Below are 20,464 nucleotides of genomic sequence, written 5' to 3'. Positions count from 1 at the left end.
GGGTAAAAGTGGCAGCCCACCTCAAAGGAGAACTATACCCACCTATCTCGGTACTAAACAAGATCCTAGACCTGCAGATTAGGTAGCCCAACGAAGATTTTTGTAGCTGGGTCGATTCAGGGATTGGGAAGACTACAGACCCCAGAAGGCCTTTCGCGGGTGGCTTCTGGAGCGCATGGCTACTCCGTTCCCTGGGTTGCGCCTGCGCAGCAGTGGCAAGTCGAATATCCATGGAAACTACAGGTTCCGCAAGGCAGCGGGGCGCAACCCGAGTCGGAAGGATTTGCGCCTGCGCGGCGCGGGCGGGGCCTCTAGGGCGGAGCGGCAACCATCTTGGAACGGGAGGCGGAGCAGAGCCGACTGGGAGCGACCGAGCGGGCCACCGCTGCCGCCATGAACCCCGAATAGTGAGTGAGCCCCGCCCGCGCCGTGCGGCGCAGCCTCGATCCTGTCTATGGGGCTATATGCTTGCCGAAGTTGTCTGCCCTTGGTCAGAACTGCGCGGCGCCCCCACATCCGGGTCCCTTTTCCGCTGACCCCCCTACATCCGGGTCCTGCCCCTCCCCCCGGGATCCCCAGGACCCCGGCTCAACACCCCGAGTTCTGCAGCCCGGGGCGCGGAGGCTGCAGCCTGAATGGGCAGCACTTGGAGCCCGCAGCACCAGCCCTCACAGCCCTTTTTGGTTAGGTGACCGTGCAGATTTGGTCTCCCTGAGCTTCAGTTTGCCCACCTACAGCTTGACCAAGGACAGGCGGTTTGGACACCATCACTACAGTTTCTGATCTCTATAGTCGAGTACTTTAAGTTGGGCTGTGAACCTCCTCTGCCTTTGCCTTTCTTCTGGAGCCTCGGTCCCGGGGCTGGCCCAGAAGCTAACCAGACAAGAGGGGACCCCCAAGTCCCTGTTTGATTGACATCCCCTGCAGATCCTTTCCTCTGAGGCTACCATTTGCCTTGCCTGGGTCGCGCTGCCATGGTGCTCCCGGCGGGCGGTCTGTTCTTTTCTGTCCTCTCACCTTTGCTCAGGACTTCAGTGCTACTGTCACACGGCTTCCCTCTCCTGTCACACTGCCAAAGAACTTTAGGTGAATGTGGAGTTTGCTTGCTCCCTTGGAGTGGAATTTTTATTCCTCAAACCCTTTGAAGTAGATGGCCAGCATACAGTTTTGCACCCACGTTCTCTTCTTCCCCTTCTCCACTTCCTTTTTCTTCCCCAACTCTAGGCCTCAGATTTCCTTGAGGAAGGATCGAGCTCAGTAGTGGGCTTAGGAGGCTTGGAGTCTGACAGGCCTGGTTTCCAGTCACAGTTTTCAACTGCTTAGGGCAAGTCACCTCCCTTCTGTGACCTCTGGTTTCCTCGGTAGTGGGAAATAACACTCACCCACTAGTTTGCCCTGTTGTGAGGATTTAGTAAAGGATGCATTTCAAGTACTCCACACAGGGCCAGTTCCAGTTTAGTATTGACAGCTGCTTCCATGGCCACTTGTTGACTGCCTCCTGTTAGTGACTTCATCTCAGGCTCTTTCACATTTGTTTTTTGTTTTGTTTTGGATTTTTCTGGCCTAGGACCCAGAATTCTATCTGCCTCTGCCTCTTCCTCCTCCTGAGTGCTGGGATCAAAGGCATGCACCGCCCTCCCCTCACCACACACACACACACACACACACACACACACCACCTCCCATTCCAGCTTCATATTTATGTTTACTTCGTGGGCCAGGCTTTTCTTTTTGGGTCCTAGGCTGGCATACTGTATGGCCTAATGTGACTTTCTTAGTTTCTACCAAATGGCACCACATATCTCTTAGCAAATTGTGCTAGCTTATTGGGGGCTAGTAAGGGTCGATTTTTAAATTTATTTTTGTCCCTTTTTCAGAACAGTAGAAGGCTCTAGTGAGCACCGTAGTAGACCAAGCAGAAGTATGCCTTACAGTGCTGTTGTCCTTAGCGCAGGAAGGGCCAGGGGAGGACTTCCTGCTTGTCTTCATACCTTCCCATCTTCTCTTGCCAGTGACTACCTGTTTAAGCTGCTTTTGATTGGTGACTCGGGCGTGGGCAAGTCGTGCCTGCTCCTGCGGTTTGCTGTGAGTAAGAAGCACCCCTGTATTATCCACTTGGGGTACTGGCTGGCCACTGGGAGGAAGAAGGGGCAACTCAGAACACGGTAGTTGCCAGTCTCAGAACCAAGAGTGAGGTTGCTGGAGCCGCCTTAGCAGGGGCCCAGGCCTTCCTTGCAAGTTGGGGAGCTTAGAACCCAGGCTTGCAGTGAGCAGCACAGCAGGGGCAGGAGCCTGTCTGTCCAGTCCGTCTCACTAGCCACAACCTTTCAGGATGACACATACACAGAGAGCTACATCAGCACCATTGGTGTGGACTTCAAGATTCGAACCATTGAGCTGGACGGCAAAACCATCAAACTGCAGATTGTGAGTATGGCTCCTCTCCAGCCCTCAGGCAAAAGTGATTTCCTTGGGGTGGGAGTTCTCCTGTGGCTGACCTACCCTTTTCCTCCTGACTCATAGTGGGACACCGCTGGTCAGGAACGGTTCAGGACCATCACTTCCAGCTACTATCGGGGGGCTCATGGCATCATTGTGGTGTACGACGTCACTGACCAGGTACTGCTTGCAGCCTTGCCTCCTTAGCCTTGAGTTTTGATTCTTGCTGCTTTTCCTCTTTTCATTTTCCTTAAGCTTTCTGAGACACTATACTGAATTGCTCCATAAAAAGGGCAACAACCCACAGAAATGGATCCTACCAAACCCTGTCATGGAGTCTTGATAGAACCAGGCTTCGTGGCTCCTGCCACCTTATTCTAGACTTAGCAGACACCCGTGTTTGGTGGCAGTTAGTCAGCTGGTTGGTTACTGTTGGTTCCGTGCTTCCTGTCTGCAGATTCAGGGAGCAATTGGAAGGCTTTAGACAACACATGAAGGAGCCCAATGTAAGCAGACATTCTGAAATCCTGTATGTGCTGTGGTGGCTTCAGTCATGTGTCACACTGGCAGCAGCCAACAGTTGACCTGACAGTGTCTTGCAGCTTATAGACACTGCAGCCTTTAGATCTCCTTGGCAGTTTACCCCATTAAATGTGAGTTTCACTCTGTTACCAGCCTGTCCCAAATTCTTCAGCTTAATTGGTCTGCCTTAGCCTCCCTAGTAGGTCCTGGGCAGCCACCACTCTGTCTAGCTTCTAATTGGTTGGTTGGTTGGTTGTTGTTGTTGTTGTTGTTGTTGTTTTGGTTACTTTGAGACAGGGTTTCTCTCTGTAGCCTTGAATGTTCCGGAACTCAATCCATATAGACCAGGCTGGCCTCAAACTCAGAAATCCGCCTGCCTCTTCCTCCCAAGTGCGGGGGTTAAAGGCGTGCACCACCACGCCCGGCCCCATAACTGTCTTTTGATGCTCATGAGAAATCCCTCGTGTTCTCGTCTTAAAGATGAAGACGTGTTCGGGCTGGTGCAGTAACTTGCTAAGGCTTTCCATCTAGTTAGTAAAAGCCTGGTCTCCTGACCCATTCATCTGCTTTGCTTTTTCCCTCTCCCCAGGGATGTGGAAGTGTGATGAGTCCCGGGCTGGGAGAGCCCAGAAACTGTGACACCCATGCCTTCACTTCCAAGTTGGGTGACCTGAGTGTCACTCAGAGGTCACCAAGGCTTTAGTTACTGCCAAAAGCCCAATCACCTTCTTGCCCAAATGGACTTCTTGCGCTTGTTTTCTTCTCTTTCCTTGAAAATTTTTGTAGCTCCCCTGTCCCCCACAACTAAGCATATACTCGGCCAGCGAGCTATACACCAACCCCTTTAGTTCTTTTTTTATTGACACACCTTTACTGCCCGTTAACCCATATTTTAAGCATCCTGACAGACCCTAACCACTTCTGTGGTTTGGGTTTTGTCTTGTGAAACGAGATTCTTATGTCCATGGGTTCTCTTCTCTCTGTCGCGCTGTGCTGGCCCTCGGTGTCTAATGGGAGTAATCTGGACGCTCTTCTTAGCCAGTGAATGAAATGGCAAAGCCCTTGTGCTCTGCTTTGCTTTCTGTTGCCACAGTAAACACCAGGTGGGAGGAAACGGCTTGTCTCATCTCAGTCTGTCACCAAAGAAGCCAAGGCATGAATTCAAACAGGAGCCACAGAGAAAGGTGCCTCCTGCCTTGTTGCCCATACCAAAGGCAACCTGTCCAAGGGTGACACTGCCCACAGTGAGCTGCACGCCCCTCCCTCCCCCATCAACCATCGATCAAGAAAATGCCCCATAAGTCCACAGGGCAGTCTGATGGAGACGATCCCTCAGTTTAGATGACCTCTTTCCAGATGTTTAGGTTTGTGTCAAGTTGAAAAGCACTGACTAGTTCAGCATACTTCTATATGAAGAAATTGTTTTCCAGAGGTGTCAGTAACTTGCCTCTGGTACCCCAGAAAAGACAAAGCCCCTTCCCTGCCTTCAGCTGCCTCTGTGGGCTCCTCACCAGCTGCAGGATTCAGACTCCATTGCTCCACTCACCATCTCCCCAACCCACTTCCTGCATCCTCATTTTGTAACATAATCCTTGTTTTCCTGAGCAGAAAACTTGCCGTCTCCATAGTTAGTCTCCAGGCACCTCCGTCCTTCCCTCCTCACTTCATCTGTCCCTCATAATAATAGCAGTGATGAGGATAATAGCAGCTCTTGCTAATTGAGCGCTTGTTATGAGACAGGCCTGCTTCCATTCTCCTGCAGACAACAATTCTGCTGGGAGGTGTTATCTGTACAAAAGAGGAAACTGACCCAGGTCAGGTGACTAGATAGCTGAGGTCATGTAATAAATGACCAAGCTTAGGTGACAGTCAAGATTAAGTCTCTGCTGTTCTCTGCTTTGCTCCCTGGTTTAGGACTCTAGCTTAGCCCATCTGCTTCTCAGTTGCTCTGCATCTTATTGGTCTGCTCTAGTCCTGCCCAGGCTCTTTTTCCAGAACGTAGGTGTGACCCTGTACTCTTCATCTAAGAACACCCCCACTAGCTCACGATCGTGCTAAGTTCATCTAGGCTGACACTTTTTGAGCTCTGTCCTGATCAGTTCCTCCCAATCTGCAGTCTGCTCTTTTCTCACTTCCCAAAGGCATCACACCCTCTCATCCTAGCAGATGCTGTGTCCTCAGCAGGTAGCTTTTAGTCGAGCCCATCCTTTCCTGCTAGGGTCAGCTGTTGCTTCCCAGGCAGTCGTCGTCCTGGGGCTGCCCATCGCTGGCTTTTTATCCCATTTTGCCATGTGTGTGTACTGGTCTGTTTCTCTAGTCCCCAGTACCCTAAGGCAGGTGCATGTTTGATGTCCCCTCCTTTCAACATAGAGCCCAGCGTAAGACATGCCGATGTGTACATTAGAACACAATGTACTTGAAGGAAAAGCAGGAGCTGGAGAGATGGCTCAGTAGTAAGAGTGCTTACTGCTCTTCCAGAGGACCTGGGTTTCTGTTCCCAGCACTAACATGGCAGCTCACAAGTCTGTCACTCCAGTTCCAGAGGAACTAACCCCTCTTCTGGCATCCAAGAGCATGAGCCATATACTCGGTGCACATGTAGCCCATTTGTAGAAATTCCATCCTTTGTACAAGTTCCATGTCAAGCTGCTAGAATTGTTGGTGTCAGAAGCAGGTGAACCCTATCTCCTTCACTAGCCAAAGGGTCGCCCTGTGAGGAACCTTTACCTCCCATGGACTCCAAAGCTTCAAAATGTAAAGGCGGGAGATTATGTAGCTCAGACGTAGAATGCCTGCCACTTTGGGGGTGGGGGGACAGGGACTTGGGGAAGTGCTAAAGGGGTTCTCTGTGCAGCTCTTGCTGCCCTAGAACTGAGCAGGCTGGCAACTGAGAGATCCGCCTGCCTCTGCCTCCTGAGTGCTGGCAGTAAAGGCGTGCGCCACCATGCCTGCCTCCTTTTCATTATTTTTAATGACTTATTTTTATGTGTATTGGTGGTTTTGTCTTCAGGTGTGTCTGTGAGGGTGTCAGATCCCCTGGAATTGGAGCTACAGACAGTTGTAAGCTGCCTTGTGGGTACTGGCAGTTGAACCAGTGCTCTTAACCACTGGGCCATCTCTCCATGCCCCCCTTTTCATTACTTTTATTTTGAGGTCTCATTACATTCCCTAGGCTGGTCTCAAACTTGTGGTCTTCCTGCATCAATCATGCCTAGTGTCACCTGCATGCCCTTGGCTTCTCAGGAGTGGTTTAGGGAGAGAGAACTGCAGGAAACAGAGGTGGCTGTAGGTGCAGGCAGCTGTTGTGATGGCCACTGGCAGGCGCTACTCCACCAGGAGAGAACCAGGGGAAAGCTAAACCTGGGGGGAGACTTTGTCAGAATCGCCATGCTCAGGGCCTACCTTTCAAAGGAGTCCTGTTCTCTAGACCTGGGTCGGCCTGGGTGTGGGTGTGCAGTAACATTGGACACTGTGCCTAGGAATCCTACGCCAACGTGAAACAGTGGCTGCAGGAGATAGATCGCTACGCCAGTGAGAATGTCAATAAACTCCTGGTAGGCAACAAGAGTGACCTCACCACCAAGAAGGTCGTGGACAACACCACAGCCAAGGAATTTGCAGACTCTCTGGGTGTCCCCTTCCTGGAGACAAGTGCCAAGAATGCCACCAATGTTGAGCAGGCATTCATGACAATGGCTGCAGAGATCAAAAAGCGGATGGGGCCAGGAGCAGCGTCTGGGGGTGAACGGCCCAACCTGAAGATCGACAGCACTCCTGTGAAGCCTGCTAGCGGTGGCTGCTGCTAGGAGGGCACTGGGGGAGGGCACCTTCTCCAGATGATGCCCCTGGAGGGGGCAGGAAGTGCCTCCCTCTCCTAGGGCATTTGAGTCTGTAGCTTTGGGGTGTCCTGNGCTCCCCATCTTCCTCTGGCCCATCTGCCTTCTGCTCTGAGTCCCAGTCCTGTCAGGGCCCNCATGGAGGACATGCAGAACCTGTGGCTGGGGTGGTCACAAGGACTGCTCCNCTGCTGCCTCTGGGTACCTTGAAAAGATGCCCACCACGCACCTTTCTTTGGAATGAGGGCTCCGCTGTCACTCACCCCCACGTATGCTGCACTGGGTTTCTCCTTTCCTTTCTTCCCAATAGCAAGGGCCTCCCTGCCTCTGCGCCCCCGGGTGCAGGCCATAGCCAGGGGATCCAGGGCCTCAGATCCAGGGTCCTGCATCGGACCTCAGGACAGGTGCCAGGGCTGCGAGAGCCCCATAGCCACCTTTTCCTCCTCTCTGCCTCACTCCATCGCTCCCACACACAGCTTGAGCCGTCCAGCTGCCGTTAGGTCTTGAGCACATCTAGGGTAGGTGGGCGGATGGCTGAGCTGTGCCTATGTCTCAAGCCAGGAGGGAGCCTGCTCCTGCCTTCCCCTGCCCTGCCAGGGCCAGGCCCATGTGCTGCCTGCCCACCGAGCCCCTTTGTCCCTGAGGAAAGTGGAGGCGGAAGGCCCACCTTGCCAAAGGCCGGGCACCAGCCTTAACCCTCACTCTGCCAGCACCACCTCCCTTTTCCGAGGCAGTACATCTGGCTTGTTCTTCCTCCATTCCTCAGAGCCTGACAGGGCCAGACCTACTTCTCTGGGGAATGTGGGTGCAATTTGGGGTTGTGGGGCTCTTCCCCCTCCCAACTCAGAATCCTGGCCCCCACCCTCTGGCACAGCTTCCTGTAGAAAACCTTTGGTCTTTACCTAAGAAGCCATGTTCTTTGTGCTGTCTCTTGCCAGTCTCACCCTACAACCTGTCCTTCCCCTCCAGTGTGTATTTAAGTCCCTGGGCTGCCCCTCTGGGAGGGAGCCTCTGCTCCCAGGTTCCCCTCTGGCATCAGATCAGGCATTTTGCAAGGAAAAGCCACTTGGGGGAAGATGGAAAAGGATGAAAAAATAAATTTCCACTGGCCCTTGGATAAGCCAAGGGTTTTTGCAAGGAAGCTGTGGTGACTGAGTGTGGTCTATGGTCTGAGTCAGCTTTGAGTTGCTGGGTAGAACTGGAGTCCAGAGTTTGGTGTGATGCATGGGGGGTCCTGGCTTGGACTGTATCTTAAGTTTGCTGGTAAAAGCCCTTGACCCACATACTGGGGCTGGGAAAGCCTGCTGTGCGACTATGAGATGTCCCCAAGGGCCCAGCACGGATCTGTCAGCAGAGGGAGGCTGGCAGGAGGCCGTCAGGTGAGCCACCAACATCCACTGGGACAGGCGTGCAAGGCATGAAGTTAGGAGCAAGGAGCAGGCATTGGTTCCCTGCCCCCCTCCCATGAACTGCATTGCATTTAGTCTTCACCCCCTCCAGTCCCCGACTTGAGTCCCCTCTTCTGACTTGAAGCCAGATGCCAGCTATCCTGAGCTTTGACAAGTGCTTCTCTACATTAGGACCTCAGTTGTGTCCCCCTGAGCCAGCACTGTGTGTGAGAATTGGAGACGAAGTACAGAATGTGGCTATAGTGGGCTAGTTGTCTGAGAGTTGGTCTGCATGTTCTGAAGGTGCACAAACACTGGGCTCATTGGGGTGAGTAGCTGTCTGTGCTGGGCTGATTAGGCTGGCGGAGGGGCGCTCTGAGTCTCGGCCCCGCCCGAGGCCGCTGCAAGGCGGCCCCGCCCCCGGCTCCGCCCCGCCGGGTTCGCGGGCTGGAGAGCGAGGGAGCCGCGGGCGAGGGATCGCAGGATGAGCTATCGGGGCCCGGGCAGCCGGCAGCGGACGCGCCCCCCGAGCCCCACGGCCCGCGCCCCACGGCCCCGTGGCCCTGGTCCCGGACGCGCTGTCCGTGTCCCTCGAGTCCGGTGGGCCATGCCCGGCCGGCCCTAAGTGTGGGCCGGGGGGCGTCCCCTTGCGCCCAGACCCCGCGCTGGCGCCCCCCGGGCCACCGCCCGGCGCGGGGGCCATGGCGTTCACCTTCGCAGCATTCTGCTACATGCTCACCCTGGTGCTGTGCGCCTCCCTCATCTTCTTTGTCATCTGGCACGTAAGACTGGGCTTGGACTGGGGGCGGGGGTGGGGGGCAAGTGGGCTTATGGAGCAGGAGGGGGCTGGGGCTGATGGTATCAGCGCTCCGGGGAAACTTGAAAGGTCTTTTCCACTAGCCCCCATGGTTTCTGTTTGCACCCCCCAACACCCCCTTGTCGTTGGCTTCCTTCCCCGGGGGCAGCCCCCCTTCTTTCACCGCCCCCGCCTGTCTGTGGGTATGTCAGTAGGTCCTGACCCTCTCCTTGCCTTATCCAGTCATTGGGCAGGGGGGCGGAATTCTTGATCCTTCTACATTCTCATCCATCTACCCCCGTCTGTCCATCGGGCAGTTTGTCTGTGTGCCCCCCCCCCCGCGCGCGCTGAACCCCTCTCCTTTGTGGGTTTTTCCAACCAGAATGATGGAGATGGTTGCTATGGCAACTGCATCTGTTTACAAGACCCGCGTATCTTGGAACCCATTAACCCTGTCCCCTCCTGGACCCCTCTCTGACCCAAGTGGGATAGGTTAGAAGCAGCTCAAGAACCTAGCCCCCACCTGGTCTCACTTTCACTTTCCAGCTTCCTTCTTATTCCTCCACATACATGCCTTTTGTCTTTCCTGCCCCTCACTCCTGGTCTGCCCTCACCCTGGCCTGGCCTCACATTCACTCTTCAGAATATCTCATCTCATCTCAAACGGTTTCCCATTGGAAAAAAGAGGGTTCTTGTACCTAGTTCTCCTGGGCTTTCCAAGGGCCTCCTCTATAGAACCGTGAGCCTCAAGCTCACTGGTAAGGTCTCTGCCCCTCCTTCCAGCTTCCCCTCCTCCCATGCCCTCTGAGGTTTTTGCTCCAAATGGGTCCCATACAGGCCTGTCTATCTGTTGTAGCTACTAGCATGCACATCTGGTCTTGTCTTAACCCTCTTTTTAGTGTTCTCTTACCTGATTGCATCTGCGTCTCTCCTGCCTCTCTTGCTTTACCTTTCTTGCTTTCTCCATTTCTTGTGTCTTTCTGGGACTTGCTGCCTCCCAGAAAGCACCCCATCTCTTCCTTTGTCCTCCCCCCCTTACTCCTTGACATATACTAGACCACTATTGTACTAGATCCTGAGCCCCCACAGGCATCATCTCCAGCCCAATCCCTCACTTTGCTCCAGTCTTGATCTAGGTCTCCCAGTTGGGTTTCTTGTCCTCTGCTCTGTTTTTCTGTTCCTCCATCACTTCGAATCCATTATGTGCTTCCTGTCCCAGGCCCCAGGGCCTTGGACAGTTCTGTGGGGGCAGGAGAACTTGGGTCCTAAGAATTAGAAAAATGGGGGGACCCAAGCAAGATAGCTAGCTAGCTCCTGAAATTTAAGGAGCCCCTTCCCACTCACAACCCCACTTCCCTGGTGGGGCCCTTCTTAGGAGCTCCTCAGAGCCTACCTAGGACAGTTGTATAGCAGCTGCCCGGGAGCCAGGCTGCGTAAGACCTGGACCTTGCCCTTGCAGAGTGTCCAGGCTGAGATGAAGTCTGCTGAGGTTTGGAGCAGCACCTCTGTTCTCTCGACAAACCTTTCTGGGACCCTTCCACTGTGAGGCACTGAGCTTTTCACCCGTTTAGCTTGGTCATCTTATCAGGCTGGAGCCGTTTGTTTCCTTATCAGTAAAATGGGTTTGTACATGCAAAGTCCAGGAGAGAGAATGTGGTCCGCAGATCAAAGCTGTTCATAAGTAAAACCTGAGCCAAAATCCCAGGTCCCACTAGTCACTAGGCAACCCTGGTGAGTGACGTGTGTCAGCTGTCACAGTGGAGAATTGTTTGTTCCGGGGTTGGGGGTGGGGGGAGACGATGCTGAGTCAGCGCCAGGCATCCTGGGGGGTGGGAGGCTCGACACCCGCTGCCTACTGATGGTGCCAGCTCGGGGCAGACAGACGGTACCCTTCCGCCCCTGCTGGACCCTGTTGCTGTGTCTCTCAGGCAGGCAGCAGCCCAGAGTCAATGAGGAATTGGGGGAGGGGCTCCAGATGGCCCCAGCTCCCTCCAGGAAGCCCATGTTCTTTTCCTCTGAGCCGTATGGGGTCTAGGATGTTTGGGGGTGGTGGGCCTGCTGCCTCATCCTGGGGATAAAGGGGAAGGGAAGGAACTCCCCTTCCCCCTCAGTCAGGCTTCTCTGCCAGCCTGCCTCCCCCAGGTTACCTGCAGTTCCTTCCAGGTCCACAGCTTCATCTCAAATATCTGCTCCCTCAAGAATTTCTGAATACACCACCATCCCCCAGACATAGACACACCATAATAGAAGGTATCTTGGGGCCGTCTACTGTCACTCCCCCTATCACACAGGCCCTTTGAAGCGGGCTACTAGAGAGCAATGGATAGCTATTTCCATGGCCACCATCCTTCTCACTTAAGACCACCATGCAGTGAACCCCTCCCTGGACACAAAGCAGGCCAACCTGCCCGTCACTGATCTACCCCTGGACGACGTGGGCAGCACTTTTAACTGGCTTAAGTTTACTGCCTAGTAGCCCTTGTGACCCTGGACATGATGCCTAACCTGTTTTCTCACCTGTAAGTCAAAAATGAAAGCAATGCTGGCACCTAAGTCATTAGGTTGTTACAGGGTTCAGGCTAATAAAGCCTGCCGTGTGTTTGTCTTGGCTGTGACTGCTAGCCAGCTTGTATCCCCAGCATTCCTAAACTGTTGTCCCCACTTCGTGGCTTTACAAACCACTAGGACTCCCCCTACTCCTATGTTAAAACCTAGTCTTTGTTGGCTGTCCATCCGGGGACTAGACTCTGTTGACCCTTCCACCCACCTTGTACCGTTCCCTTTCTTCCCATTCGCACAGCACCCAACCCCGTGAACCTGCTGCTTTCTGAATGTTCCTTCAACCTTCTGTGCTTCTGTATCTGTTCTCACCACTGCTTGGACTGCATTTCTCCCATTTGTTCGCCAAATGCTTAGTCAGCTTGAACCCCACCAACCCATATGGAGTGCTGCGCTACCCCTAACTCTGATCAGGAGTTCTCTTCCTGGGGCTCTTCTTGGACAAGAACTGTGTAACAAGCCTCTCGGGTTCCTGTACTCGAATGAGAGGAGAGGTCGTGTCTTGAAATGTATGGGGCATTGTCAACGGCTCTGTGAGCCTGGAGCTGCCATGCTTTTCCACTAAGAAATAAGCTCCACTCAACAGGGTCTCCACATATATGTCCCTATTCCAAGGAAGGACAGGCACGTGTGACGTGTGTGTGTGTGTGTGTGTGTGTGTGTGTGTGTGTGTGTGTGTGTGTGTGTGTGTGTGTGTGTGTGTGTGTGTGTGTGTGTGTGTGTGTATCTGTGTGGAAAAGAGGGAGGTTTACCATCCAGATCCCTCCAAGGAGCCGGTGTTCTTTTCCTTTGAGCCATCTGGTGCCTGGGGTGTTATGGGTGGTGGGCCTGTCCCAACCCTGACAGGCACACGCCCCTACCCCCAGATCATAGCCTTTGATGAGCTGCGGACTGACTTCAAGAACCCCATCGACCAGGGGAACCCAGCGCGGGCAGTAAGTGATACATGTGCTGTGCTGAGGTGTGTCCGTCCGTTTGTCTTTTTGTCATAGTGGAGGGTGGGAATGGAGATCGGGAAGATGGGGGTGCAATGTGGAGGGCTGATGAGGTGACCCTGTACTTTCCTCCGTCCCCACCCCCGCAAACACCTGGAGCGGACTCAGGGCTCGGGTTCCTCCTAGTGGGGAAGCCTTTTCCAGGCTCTGGGCCGTTGCCATGGAGATGCGGGTGAAGGCCCCTCCATGGCGACAGTCACCATGGGGACGGCGGGCTGCTTGCCTGAGAAGACACCGCAGAGAGTTCTGGCGCCCTCTGGTGACCACGCCCGGTGCCGTGGGAGGCGCCCTGGTTTCTGCTCCTTGGCTTCCCTTATCTAGGCCCTTTCCTTCCCTACAGCGCGAGCGTTTGAAAAACATCGAACGCATCTGCTGTCTCCTGAGGAAGGTCAGTGTGAGGAAGCGCCTAGCTAGTGCTGCTCGCTCTTTCGCTCTCTGTAGAACCACAGCAAGTCCTGCCTTTTCTTTGAGCCTATTTGGTCCACTTTGCCACCCAGGAGGGTGGGAATGGCTAGCCAGAAAGGCCTTTTAGTTCTGAGATCATGGTTGGCACTTCCCAACATCATTACCCCTCTGTGCCATTGGGTCCGTCCTGGCACCAGACCACTGACTTCTCACCCTCACCCCCCCTCAGCTGGTGGTCCCGGAATACTCCATCCACGGCCTCTTCTGTCTGATGTTTCTGTGTGCAGCAGAGTGGGTGACCCTGGGCCTCAACATCCCCCTCCTCTTCTACCACCTCTGGAGGTGAGGGCAAGCGGTTACCTCGGGGACACAAAGATGGGGGCTGGCAGGATGGGGGTCAGACCCGGATGGCTAGAGGGGGCACTCAGGCCTCCCTCACACCAGGTACTTCCACCGTCCTGCGGATGGCTCTGAGGTCATGTATGATGCGGTCTCTATCATGAATGCTGACATCCTCAACTACTGCCAGAAGGAGTCCTGGTGCAAACTCGCCTTCTACCTGCTGTCCTTCTTCTATTACCTGTACAGGTGAGGCTGTGGCCACAGCAGTTGGGATCCAGGCAAGGGGCATCCCCGGCTTTGGGCCCTTAGTTCCCGGGTCCCTCTTTTTGCCTTTGAGGACAATAGACAACTCAGGGCATGATTGAAGGGTGGCAGGCTTTCTCAGGTACACACGTTCACAGCCTCATCTCCCCCACAGTATGGTTTATACGTTGGTGAGCTTCTAAGGGGGAAGCCGGCCAGGGAGCAAGCCCAGAACGGACCGGACGCCTGTGCACCCCCAGCCCTGCCCCTCTGGCCACAGAGGCCTCAGCCCTGGGGAGGAAGGAGGCACTGGTGCCTCCAGCCTCTCCAACCCCCAAACTGCTGCTGCGGGGACCCCCGCCTTCAGAGCTCTCCCCTTCCGACTAGGGCCAGGCAAAGCTCTAAACGGGTGGGGGCTCCTCTGCTAGCCTGCAGCTAGGCATGGCAGTTGTCCTGGAAGGGGTAGGACTTCCGGTCTTGTCCATTCCAGGGGAATTTGGGCCCTGCCAACAGGCAGACCTTGATCCTGGAAATACTGGGCAGCCCACCTTGGCCCTCACCCTGAAGCTCCCCATGCAGGTGGGGGGGCACCTGCACCAGGAATGAGCAGGCTCAACATGGGGGCAGCCCCATCCCTAGTCTGCCCTCTCCCCTCCCCAGGCGCTCTTTCCAACCCAGCCTCTACTTATCCCAAATCCAGCCCGTCCTGTCCCTTGGACCTATTTTCTATGTTGCCTGGAGGAGTCCAGCACCCCATCCCCGACATTTGTGACAAAATATGAATAAACTACTGAAAACAGACAAGCCCCAATTGTGCTCTGGAAGGCTTGAACACATAGGGTTAAGTGGAATATTCTAGAGGTAACAACCCAGAGCTAACCCCAGCACTGTGAGCCTTGCCCTACTTGCTCCGGGCTTTTCTGGAACCCTCAGATGTATCTGAAGCCTTGGGAGTCTCCTTGTAGCCACCCTTCCATCCTCCCTTTCCAGCTGTGTCCGATGCGACCCTTCCAGCTGTTTTTCAAGGCAGTATAAAAGATGCCGCCAGGATGCTCTCCCTGGATCTGCTAACCCTTCTCTTAGAAGCCTGAAGCCTAGTCAGGAACCAGGGTCAAGCCAAGTTAAGGAAACCAAGTCTTCAATGTATGGAAAAATCAGGGCCACCTAAGGACCAGGGATCACCGGACCAGGTGGTAGGTCAGCCAGTATATGATAAGTGGCTGAAAGGCAGCTGCTCCCAGGGTCAGGTAGAGCTGGAGTCGCTGCTGAGGGGCTGGCCCCCCCATGCTGTCAGGGCCCGAAGCTGCAGTCCGCAAAGATCGTACCTGGAAGAGAGGAGAGCTGAGTGGGCTAGGAAGGGAAATGTGTCCCAGAGGAGAAGGGGAGGGGCCGCCCCACACTCACAATGAAGTACATAAGCGCAGATGATGTCCAGGCCAGGGCCACATAGTAGCCATCACTGCCGAAGAGCAGCCCCGTGAGCACACTAAGGATCATCCTGGGGATGCAGGAGTGAACTGGTGATTTCCGAGGTTCGAGCCTGAGACTAGCTCCACCTCCCAGGGCCTAGAACTACTCAGTACCATGACCCATGACATGGGGCTGTTCCCTATAAAGAACCAGACTCCAGATGGATCTGCAAGGTTCAGGACTCAGTCCCAGGATGTGAAATCCCTTCTCTTCTCTGGGCTTCCCAAGGTAACTAAAAAATCCTCAATCTTTAAAGTCACTGGCTCGGAGGGGAGACTGTCAGAACAGCCATCAACTCACAGCATAGAGCTGGAGGTTGAGATGGAGTAGAAACTGTCTCTAGCATCACAATGAAGTCTGTTGCTACAAAGGCCCAAAAGCTGTAGCCAGAGACCCTTCAGGCTCCTCTCGGCCTGCAGGCACTCACCCCACATATTTGTAACCGCTGTAAGCCAAGAGGTGGAAGGTACTCAGTTCACTGCGTACGGTGGCCAGGTAGAGGCCCAGAAGCAGAGCCAACACCTCCATGAACACCCACACCAGTGCTGTGCTTGCGCACAGGCCCAACACCTCTGGGGAGAACCTGCAGCCATGGGAGAAGGTAGGTCAGGGTGAGCCATTCTGTGGCAGGTGCGAGGTGGGGGAGCTAGGACCTGGCACAGATTCCCTACAGAGGAAGGGACATAAGCCAGGAGGGAGAAGAGAATACCAACCTTTGCTGAATGCCTAGTGCCATTCCAGCCAGCAGCACGTATGTGATGAAGGCCATGGCTGCCAAGAGAAGAGAAAAGAGGAAGTAGTTAATCTAGCTTCCTCACCCAGAGCCCCTCATTAGGCATTCAAGTCCACTAGTACTCCAGCCTCTCCCATACTTCCCTCCCTGCATATCCCAACTTCACTCTCCAATGTCCTGTCCCCGGTGCCCCTCTCCGACTGCCCCTCCAGCTTACTACTACTGGACCTCCCAGGACCATAAGACATCACCTTCCCTACCACACTAGGAAACTCATCAGCTCTCTGCAGTGTCTCCAAAATTAACACCATGGCCAAGACCTCTGCTCAGCCTGGACAGGAACCAGCCTGATTTCTGGCAAGACTAGAACCAAAAAGAGAGCTTCATGGACAACCTAGGCTGTCCCTAGGGTCCAGGATTCTGGGAATAGGGTCCCTCTCCACCAACAATTAGGAGTTTGGCCACTGGCCATGCAGAAACCCCTGGTTAACTATGGGCTGTTTTCACAGGAGCTCAAAGATGTAGGGAGCCAGGCAGGCTTCAGCAGCAATTTCAACTCCTGGACAGCAGGTTAATGGAGCCACCAGAAGGCACAGTCCTGCTACCTGTAAGCTGTGGGGCAGTTAAGGCCCTGTAGCCTTGACTCTGGCATATGACAAAGGACAGCAGTACCAGCTTTGTGACAGAGGTCATGGAGGGACAGAGGATAGAGCCACCTTAGCGGCTGCCCTTCCTGACAGCTCCTCCAGACAGCTCCGCCCTAGTACATCTGCTTTCCGCGTGCGTGCGTGCGTGCGTGCGTGCGTGCCTGCCTGCCTGCCTGCCTGCCTGCCTGCCTGCCCTGAGCCTGAACCTTCTTAGCCAACAGGACAGAGAAAAGTGAAGTGCAGAGGCAATGTAGCTAGCCTGACAAGCGCCATGGGGACACAGGCAGCTGTGAGGATTCAAAGTCTGAAGTCCTACAGCTGGAAGCTGCTGAGCCAAGTGAAAACCCCGAGTTCCAGGCTGGAGAGACAGGGTCCACACTAAAAGTCAGGAAGGGCTGGGCATGGTGGTGCATGCCTTTAATCCCAGCACTCGGGAGGCAGAGACAGGTGGATTTCTGAGTTCAAGGCCAGCCTGGTCTTCAAAGTGAGTTCCAGGACTACACAGAGAAACCCTGTCTCGAAAAACCAAAAAAAAAAAAAAAAAAAAAAAAAAAAAAAAAAAAAAAAAAGTGTTTTTTCAAAAAAAAAAAAAAAAAAAAAAAAAAAAAAAAAAAAAAAAAAAAAAAAAATCAAGGTCACATTCAGGAAGTTTCCTACTGGTCATCCTGTCAACTCAGTGTCTAGTAACAGTTCCACATGAATGAACGCTGGATCATTAACTGAATCGTCTTCCTAATTGTGCCCAAGCCCCACATCAGAGACTCACTGGGGATATAGAGGTCAGGAGCATTGAGGTCTTTCCGCGGGGGCAGAGGCACATCATGACTGTATTGCATTTTCCAGTTCTGGCAGTGGCAGAGGTGGTCCGGTAGACAGGAGCAGAGAGAAAGAGAGAGGGGGTTGAGATCTGAGGATCAGTCAGGTTATCCACGAGTGGGGAGAGGCCAGCCAGCTCGCCTGGTGGGAAGCTCACCTGATGTGTGTATGGGAAGACCAACAGCCCTAGCTTCTTAGCCACATAGGCTGTGTCCACAGCAAAAAAATACTTGAGTTTGTTCACGGACACAAAACGGTGCAGCTGGAAGTAAAAGAGAAGAGGCTATGGATAAGCCCTACTGTGCTCCTTCCTAAAGGATGCCTGGGGAGTAAGATGGGAACCTGTGACACCCCAGCCCTAACCAGAAGCCCTGTCACCCTCCTCCCAGGAGCCCAGGCCACACCTCTTTGTGCACTATGTCCTTCCCTTGGGATGCTATGGAGGTGCCATAGGCCATTGCCATATTGGCCACTGGGTCTCCAAGCAGGTTGTTGACACTAAAGGCTACATCAGCTCCTGGGGCTGGGTATCCGCCTAGTTGGCTGGAATAACCACCACTTGTATCATCGAAGAGTGGAGGAGGATCTGGAGCTGCCCGGGTCCTATGCTTGGAACCTGCAGGTGTGGGAGGACCAAAGTTGATTACAGAATTACAGAGCAAGAACCCAGACCACTGCCCCTTTCCCAGGCTGGGAAGCTGTGCATAGGTCCTAAGGCACCGAACAATGGTTGAGGAAAAGCCAGGATGAGTTTTAAGGTCGATCTCCTATCCTTTTGGGGGGATCCTTTACTACATGCAGTGGGAAAGGCGTGCCTAAACATGACAACCCATTTGGAGTTTCTAGGAAGTCTCTCAAGGGAGATGATCTCTGAGTACTAGCGAGTGAAAAGACGTTTGCTTGGGCACAATCACCGGAAAATCAACCCTTAACACGGGTAGAAAAGGCAACATTGGCTATTCGGAATCCTGGACAGTGGTCAGGAATGCTGTCCGAGTTGTAAGAGGGAAAGGAAGTTCTGGAGGCAAATTCGGTACATGCAAGATTAGACTTGAGGATCCCAGTAGTGCTGTCGCCGCCTGATCTCAGGACTGGCTAGTGAGGGCGAAGTCCAGGACAGGCTGCCGTGTGGCAGGGCAGGAACCCGAGAGACACTCTCCCCGCCCTGGACAGCGGTCACCGCAGACCCTCTCCAACCGGACCAGTGGGTCTCTCAGCGTACTTGGCTCCCCGCTGCCAGGCCGCGCCCCGCCCTCCCCACTCTTCACGCACCGTGGACTCCATATCCCGAGTGGTAAGCCATGGCCGTGACGTTCGCTCTGCCCAAGGGCTGGCTTCGCTGAGTCGTGGGTACGAACACTACTGAAACAGCTACTTCTCTTGCCTTGTCCTGACCGAAGTTACCAGACAGCACGACACGTCCCAGGGCTGTCCGATCGTGGCAGCCATGTCCTTGGCGTCACACTTCGCTGTCTACCATTGGCTCGTCGGAGGAGCTGGTTCTCCCCCTTCACACTTTCAATTGGCTACTGGTGAGCTCTCTTCCAATCGGGTTTTGTCATATTCAACTTCCGACAGGTAGGGGGCGGAGCTACTCAAGATGTTCTCGGATTGACTAGTAGACTGGCTAATTTGCGGCGCTACCAGCCAATAGGTGGGAAGGAGTTGTAACTTAGTTCCGCGTCTGCGCCAAGAGGCGCTTGACGCTCCTTGCCACGACTACGCCAATAGGAAGATAAGGTCTGGACCGACCCAGCTAGTCGGGTCACAAAGCTGGCTCCGCCGCAATGCAGTCCAAGAAGAATGCGGCGGTCGGTCAAGCTCTGACTGATCCCTGCCCCTATTCTGTGCTCTTTCCTCCAATTCACTCCGTCCTGTATTGGAGCCCCGGCCTGCTTGACTGTGTTGTTGTTGCTCGCACCAGGAGAGTGACAGAGCGGTGCCCAGAGCCCTGGAACGCTGACTCCTCCTCCGCCCTCCCACTCCTTTCAGAACAGGTGCTGTCCGTCGGCCGGTGCTGAAAATGCCCTGTAAAGTCCGCCGCTGGGCTCAGACGCGAGGGCCTCTGCTGGGAGGGTTTGGAATCGCGCTCAATACGTTATGCACACACGCACTCACACGCACGCACGCGCTCACGCACGGGGCAGGGGACAGAAACTGAGACCACTCAGAAGATACGAAGTTCTGGTGGTATACATGGGGCAGGAATCTGTATTGGGCCTTGTTCCATCGCTTTCTCCAGTGGTCCGGGAAATTTGGGAGGCAGAGGTGTCTCCTGAAGGTCTCCCGAGTCATCACCAGTCCTGTGATCTCCAAGTGAGGCCCTTAAGCCTCACTTCTAGTCTCCCAGGCTCTTTTCTTCCCACCCAGGGTGTAACCACTCCCATCCTCGCTGGAGACAGTCCCCCCAAGGGTCCCTCTCTCACAGACGTCAGGCACTAGTCTCTAGATAGCATGACACACCCTCTGATACTTGCAGCTGACTAACTCCTCAGCGTTTAGTTACATAAGGTCAGACTTCCCTGATCCCCAAACTCAGCCCATGCGGTCCAACAGCTGCTTTTGCTCCTCTGCCTGGGATGCGGGAGTTATGCCTCTCCCTTTCTATCCCTTTGTCCAAATCCTTTAAGAATCGTGTTAGCTTGCTTGTGAGATGGTTCAGCAGACTGCCAAGCCTGAGAACCTAAATTCAATTCCCAAACGGTGAAAGAAGAGAACCAACTCCCAAAAAATTTCCTCTGATTTGTACACTTGAGCTATGGTTAAAGTGTACCTCTTTGCACCATCCCACCCAGAGAGAGATACACAAAACAAATAAATTTAAAATGTAATTACATGGGGGGGGGGGGACAGGATCAGGGCTGGAGAGATGGCTCAGCAGTTAAGAGCACTGGCTGCAGGCAGAGGCAGGCAGATTTCTGAGTTCGAGGCCAGCCTGGTCTACAGAGTGAGTTCCAGGACAGCCGAGGCTATACAGAGAAACCCTGTCTCGAAAATAAATAAATAAAAAAGAGCACTGGCTGCTCTTCCAGAGGTCCTGACTTCAATTCCCAGCAACCACATGGTGGCTCACAACCACCCGTGATGAGATCTGATGCCCTCTTCTGGTTCATCTGAAGTCAGCTACAGTGTGTTTATGTATGATAATAAATAAATCTTTTTTTTTAAGATTTATTTTTTTATTATATGTAAGTACACTGTAGCTGTCCTCAGACACTCCAGAAGAGGGCGTCAGATCTTGTTACAGATGGTTGTGAGCCACCATGTGGTTGC

General features: G+C 53.9%; 3 protein-coding genes across 4 annotated transcripts; 2 read left to right on the top strand and 1 right to left on the bottom strand.

Moving 5' to 3' along the window:
- The first annotated feature begins 300 nt into the window (after positions 1 to 300).
- On the top strand, positions 301 to 7,938 carry Rab1b (RAB1B, member RAS oncogene family). The gene is made up of 5 exons (XM_021192700.2): positions 301 to 407; positions 2,013 to 2,085; positions 2,332 to 2,427; positions 2,524 to 2,619; positions 6,441 to 7,938. The coding sequence occupies exons 1-5, from the start codon at positions 394 to 396 to the stop codon at positions 6,765 to 6,767; spliced, it is 606 nt and encodes a 201-aa protein (XP_021048359.1). The 5' UTR covers positions 301 to 393; the 3' UTR covers positions 6,768 to 7,938.
- A 675-nt stretch (positions 7,939 to 8,613) lies between these two features.
- On the top strand, positions 8,614 to 14,329 carry Cnih2 (cornichon family AMPA receptor auxiliary protein 2). The gene is made up of 6 exons (XM_021199542.2): positions 8,614 to 8,967; positions 12,407 to 12,475; positions 12,876 to 12,923; positions 13,170 to 13,282; positions 13,385 to 13,528; positions 13,701 to 14,329. Exons 1-6 carry the CDS (start codon positions 8,887 to 8,889, stop codon positions 13,726 to 13,728), a joined length of 483 nt encoding a protein of 160 aa, XP_021055201.1. The 5' UTR covers positions 8,614 to 8,886; the 3' UTR covers positions 13,729 to 14,329.
- A 317-nt stretch (positions 14,330 to 14,646) lies between these two features.
- Positions 14,647 to 18,667, bottom strand: Yif1a (Yip1 interacting factor homolog A, membrane trafficking protein). Of its 2 annotated transcripts, XM_021203678.2 has the most exons (8): positions 18,464 to 18,667; positions 17,596 to 17,807; positions 17,349 to 17,453; positions 17,142 to 17,220; positions 15,709 to 15,766; positions 15,423 to 15,578; positions 14,930 to 15,023; positions 14,647 to 14,850 (listed from the first exon to the last, which is right to left on the bottom strand). In XM_021203678.2, exons 1-8 carry the CDS (start codon positions 18,492 to 18,494, stop codon positions 14,704 to 14,706), a joined length of 882 nt encoding a protein of 293 aa, XP_021059337.1. In that variant the 5' UTR covers positions 18,495 to 18,667; the 3' UTR covers positions 14,647 to 14,703. The 2 variants fall into 2 exon arrangements, with proteins under 2 accessions (XP_021059337.1, XP_029397999.1); XM_029542139.1 differs by lacking the exon at positions 14,930 to 15,023.
- Between the last annotated feature and the right edge of the window lie 1,797 nt (positions 18,668 to 20,464).

This window comes from Mus pahari, chromosome 1, assembly GCF_900095145.1.
Source record: "Mus pahari chromosome 1, PAHARI_EIJ_v1.1, whole genome shotgun sequence".
Classification (NCBI taxonomy): domain Eukaryota; kingdom Metazoa; phylum Chordata; class Mammalia; order Rodentia; family Muridae; genus Mus; species Mus pahari.
Note: the sequence above shows the minus strand (reverse complement) of the source record. Positions and strands in the feature narration are given on the sequence as shown.

Excerpts from the sequence above, each read along its gene's own strand:
- Yif1a (XM_021203678.2), bottom strand. The coding sequence starts at position 18,494 with ATGGCTTACCACTCGGGATATGGAGTCCACG. Across the intron at positions 17,454-17,595 it reads AGGACATAGTGCACAAAGAG|CTGCACCGTTTTGTGTCCGT; the intron begins GTGTGGCCTGGG and ends TTTTACTTCCAG. Across the intron at positions 15,579-15,708 it reads GCACTAGGCATTCAGCAAAG|GTTCTCCCCAGAGGTGTTGG; the intron begins GTTGGTATTCTC and ends CCATGGCTGCAG.
- Cnih2 (XM_021199542.2), top strand. The coding sequence starts at position 8,887 with ATGGCGTTCACCTTCGCAGCATTCTGCTACATGCTCACCCTGGTGCTG. Across the intron at positions 12,924-13,169 it reads TCTGCTGTCTCCTGAGGAAG|CTGGTGGTCCCGGAATACTC; the intron begins GTCAGTGTGAGG and ends ACCCCCCCTCAG. Across the intron at positions 13,529-13,700 it reads TTCTTCTATTACCTGTACAG|TATGGTTTATACGTTGGTGA; the intron begins GTGAGGCTGTGG and ends TCTCCCCCACAG.
- Rab1b (XM_021192700.2), top strand. Across the intron at positions 2,086-2,331 it reads GCCTGCTCCTGCGGTTTGCT|GATGACACATACACAGAGAG; the intron begins GTGAGTAAGAAG and ends ACAACCTTTCAG. Across the intron at positions 2,620-6,440 it reads TGTACGACGTCACTGACCAG|GAATCCTACGCCAACGTGAA; the intron begins GTACTGCTTGCA and ends CACTGTGCCTAG.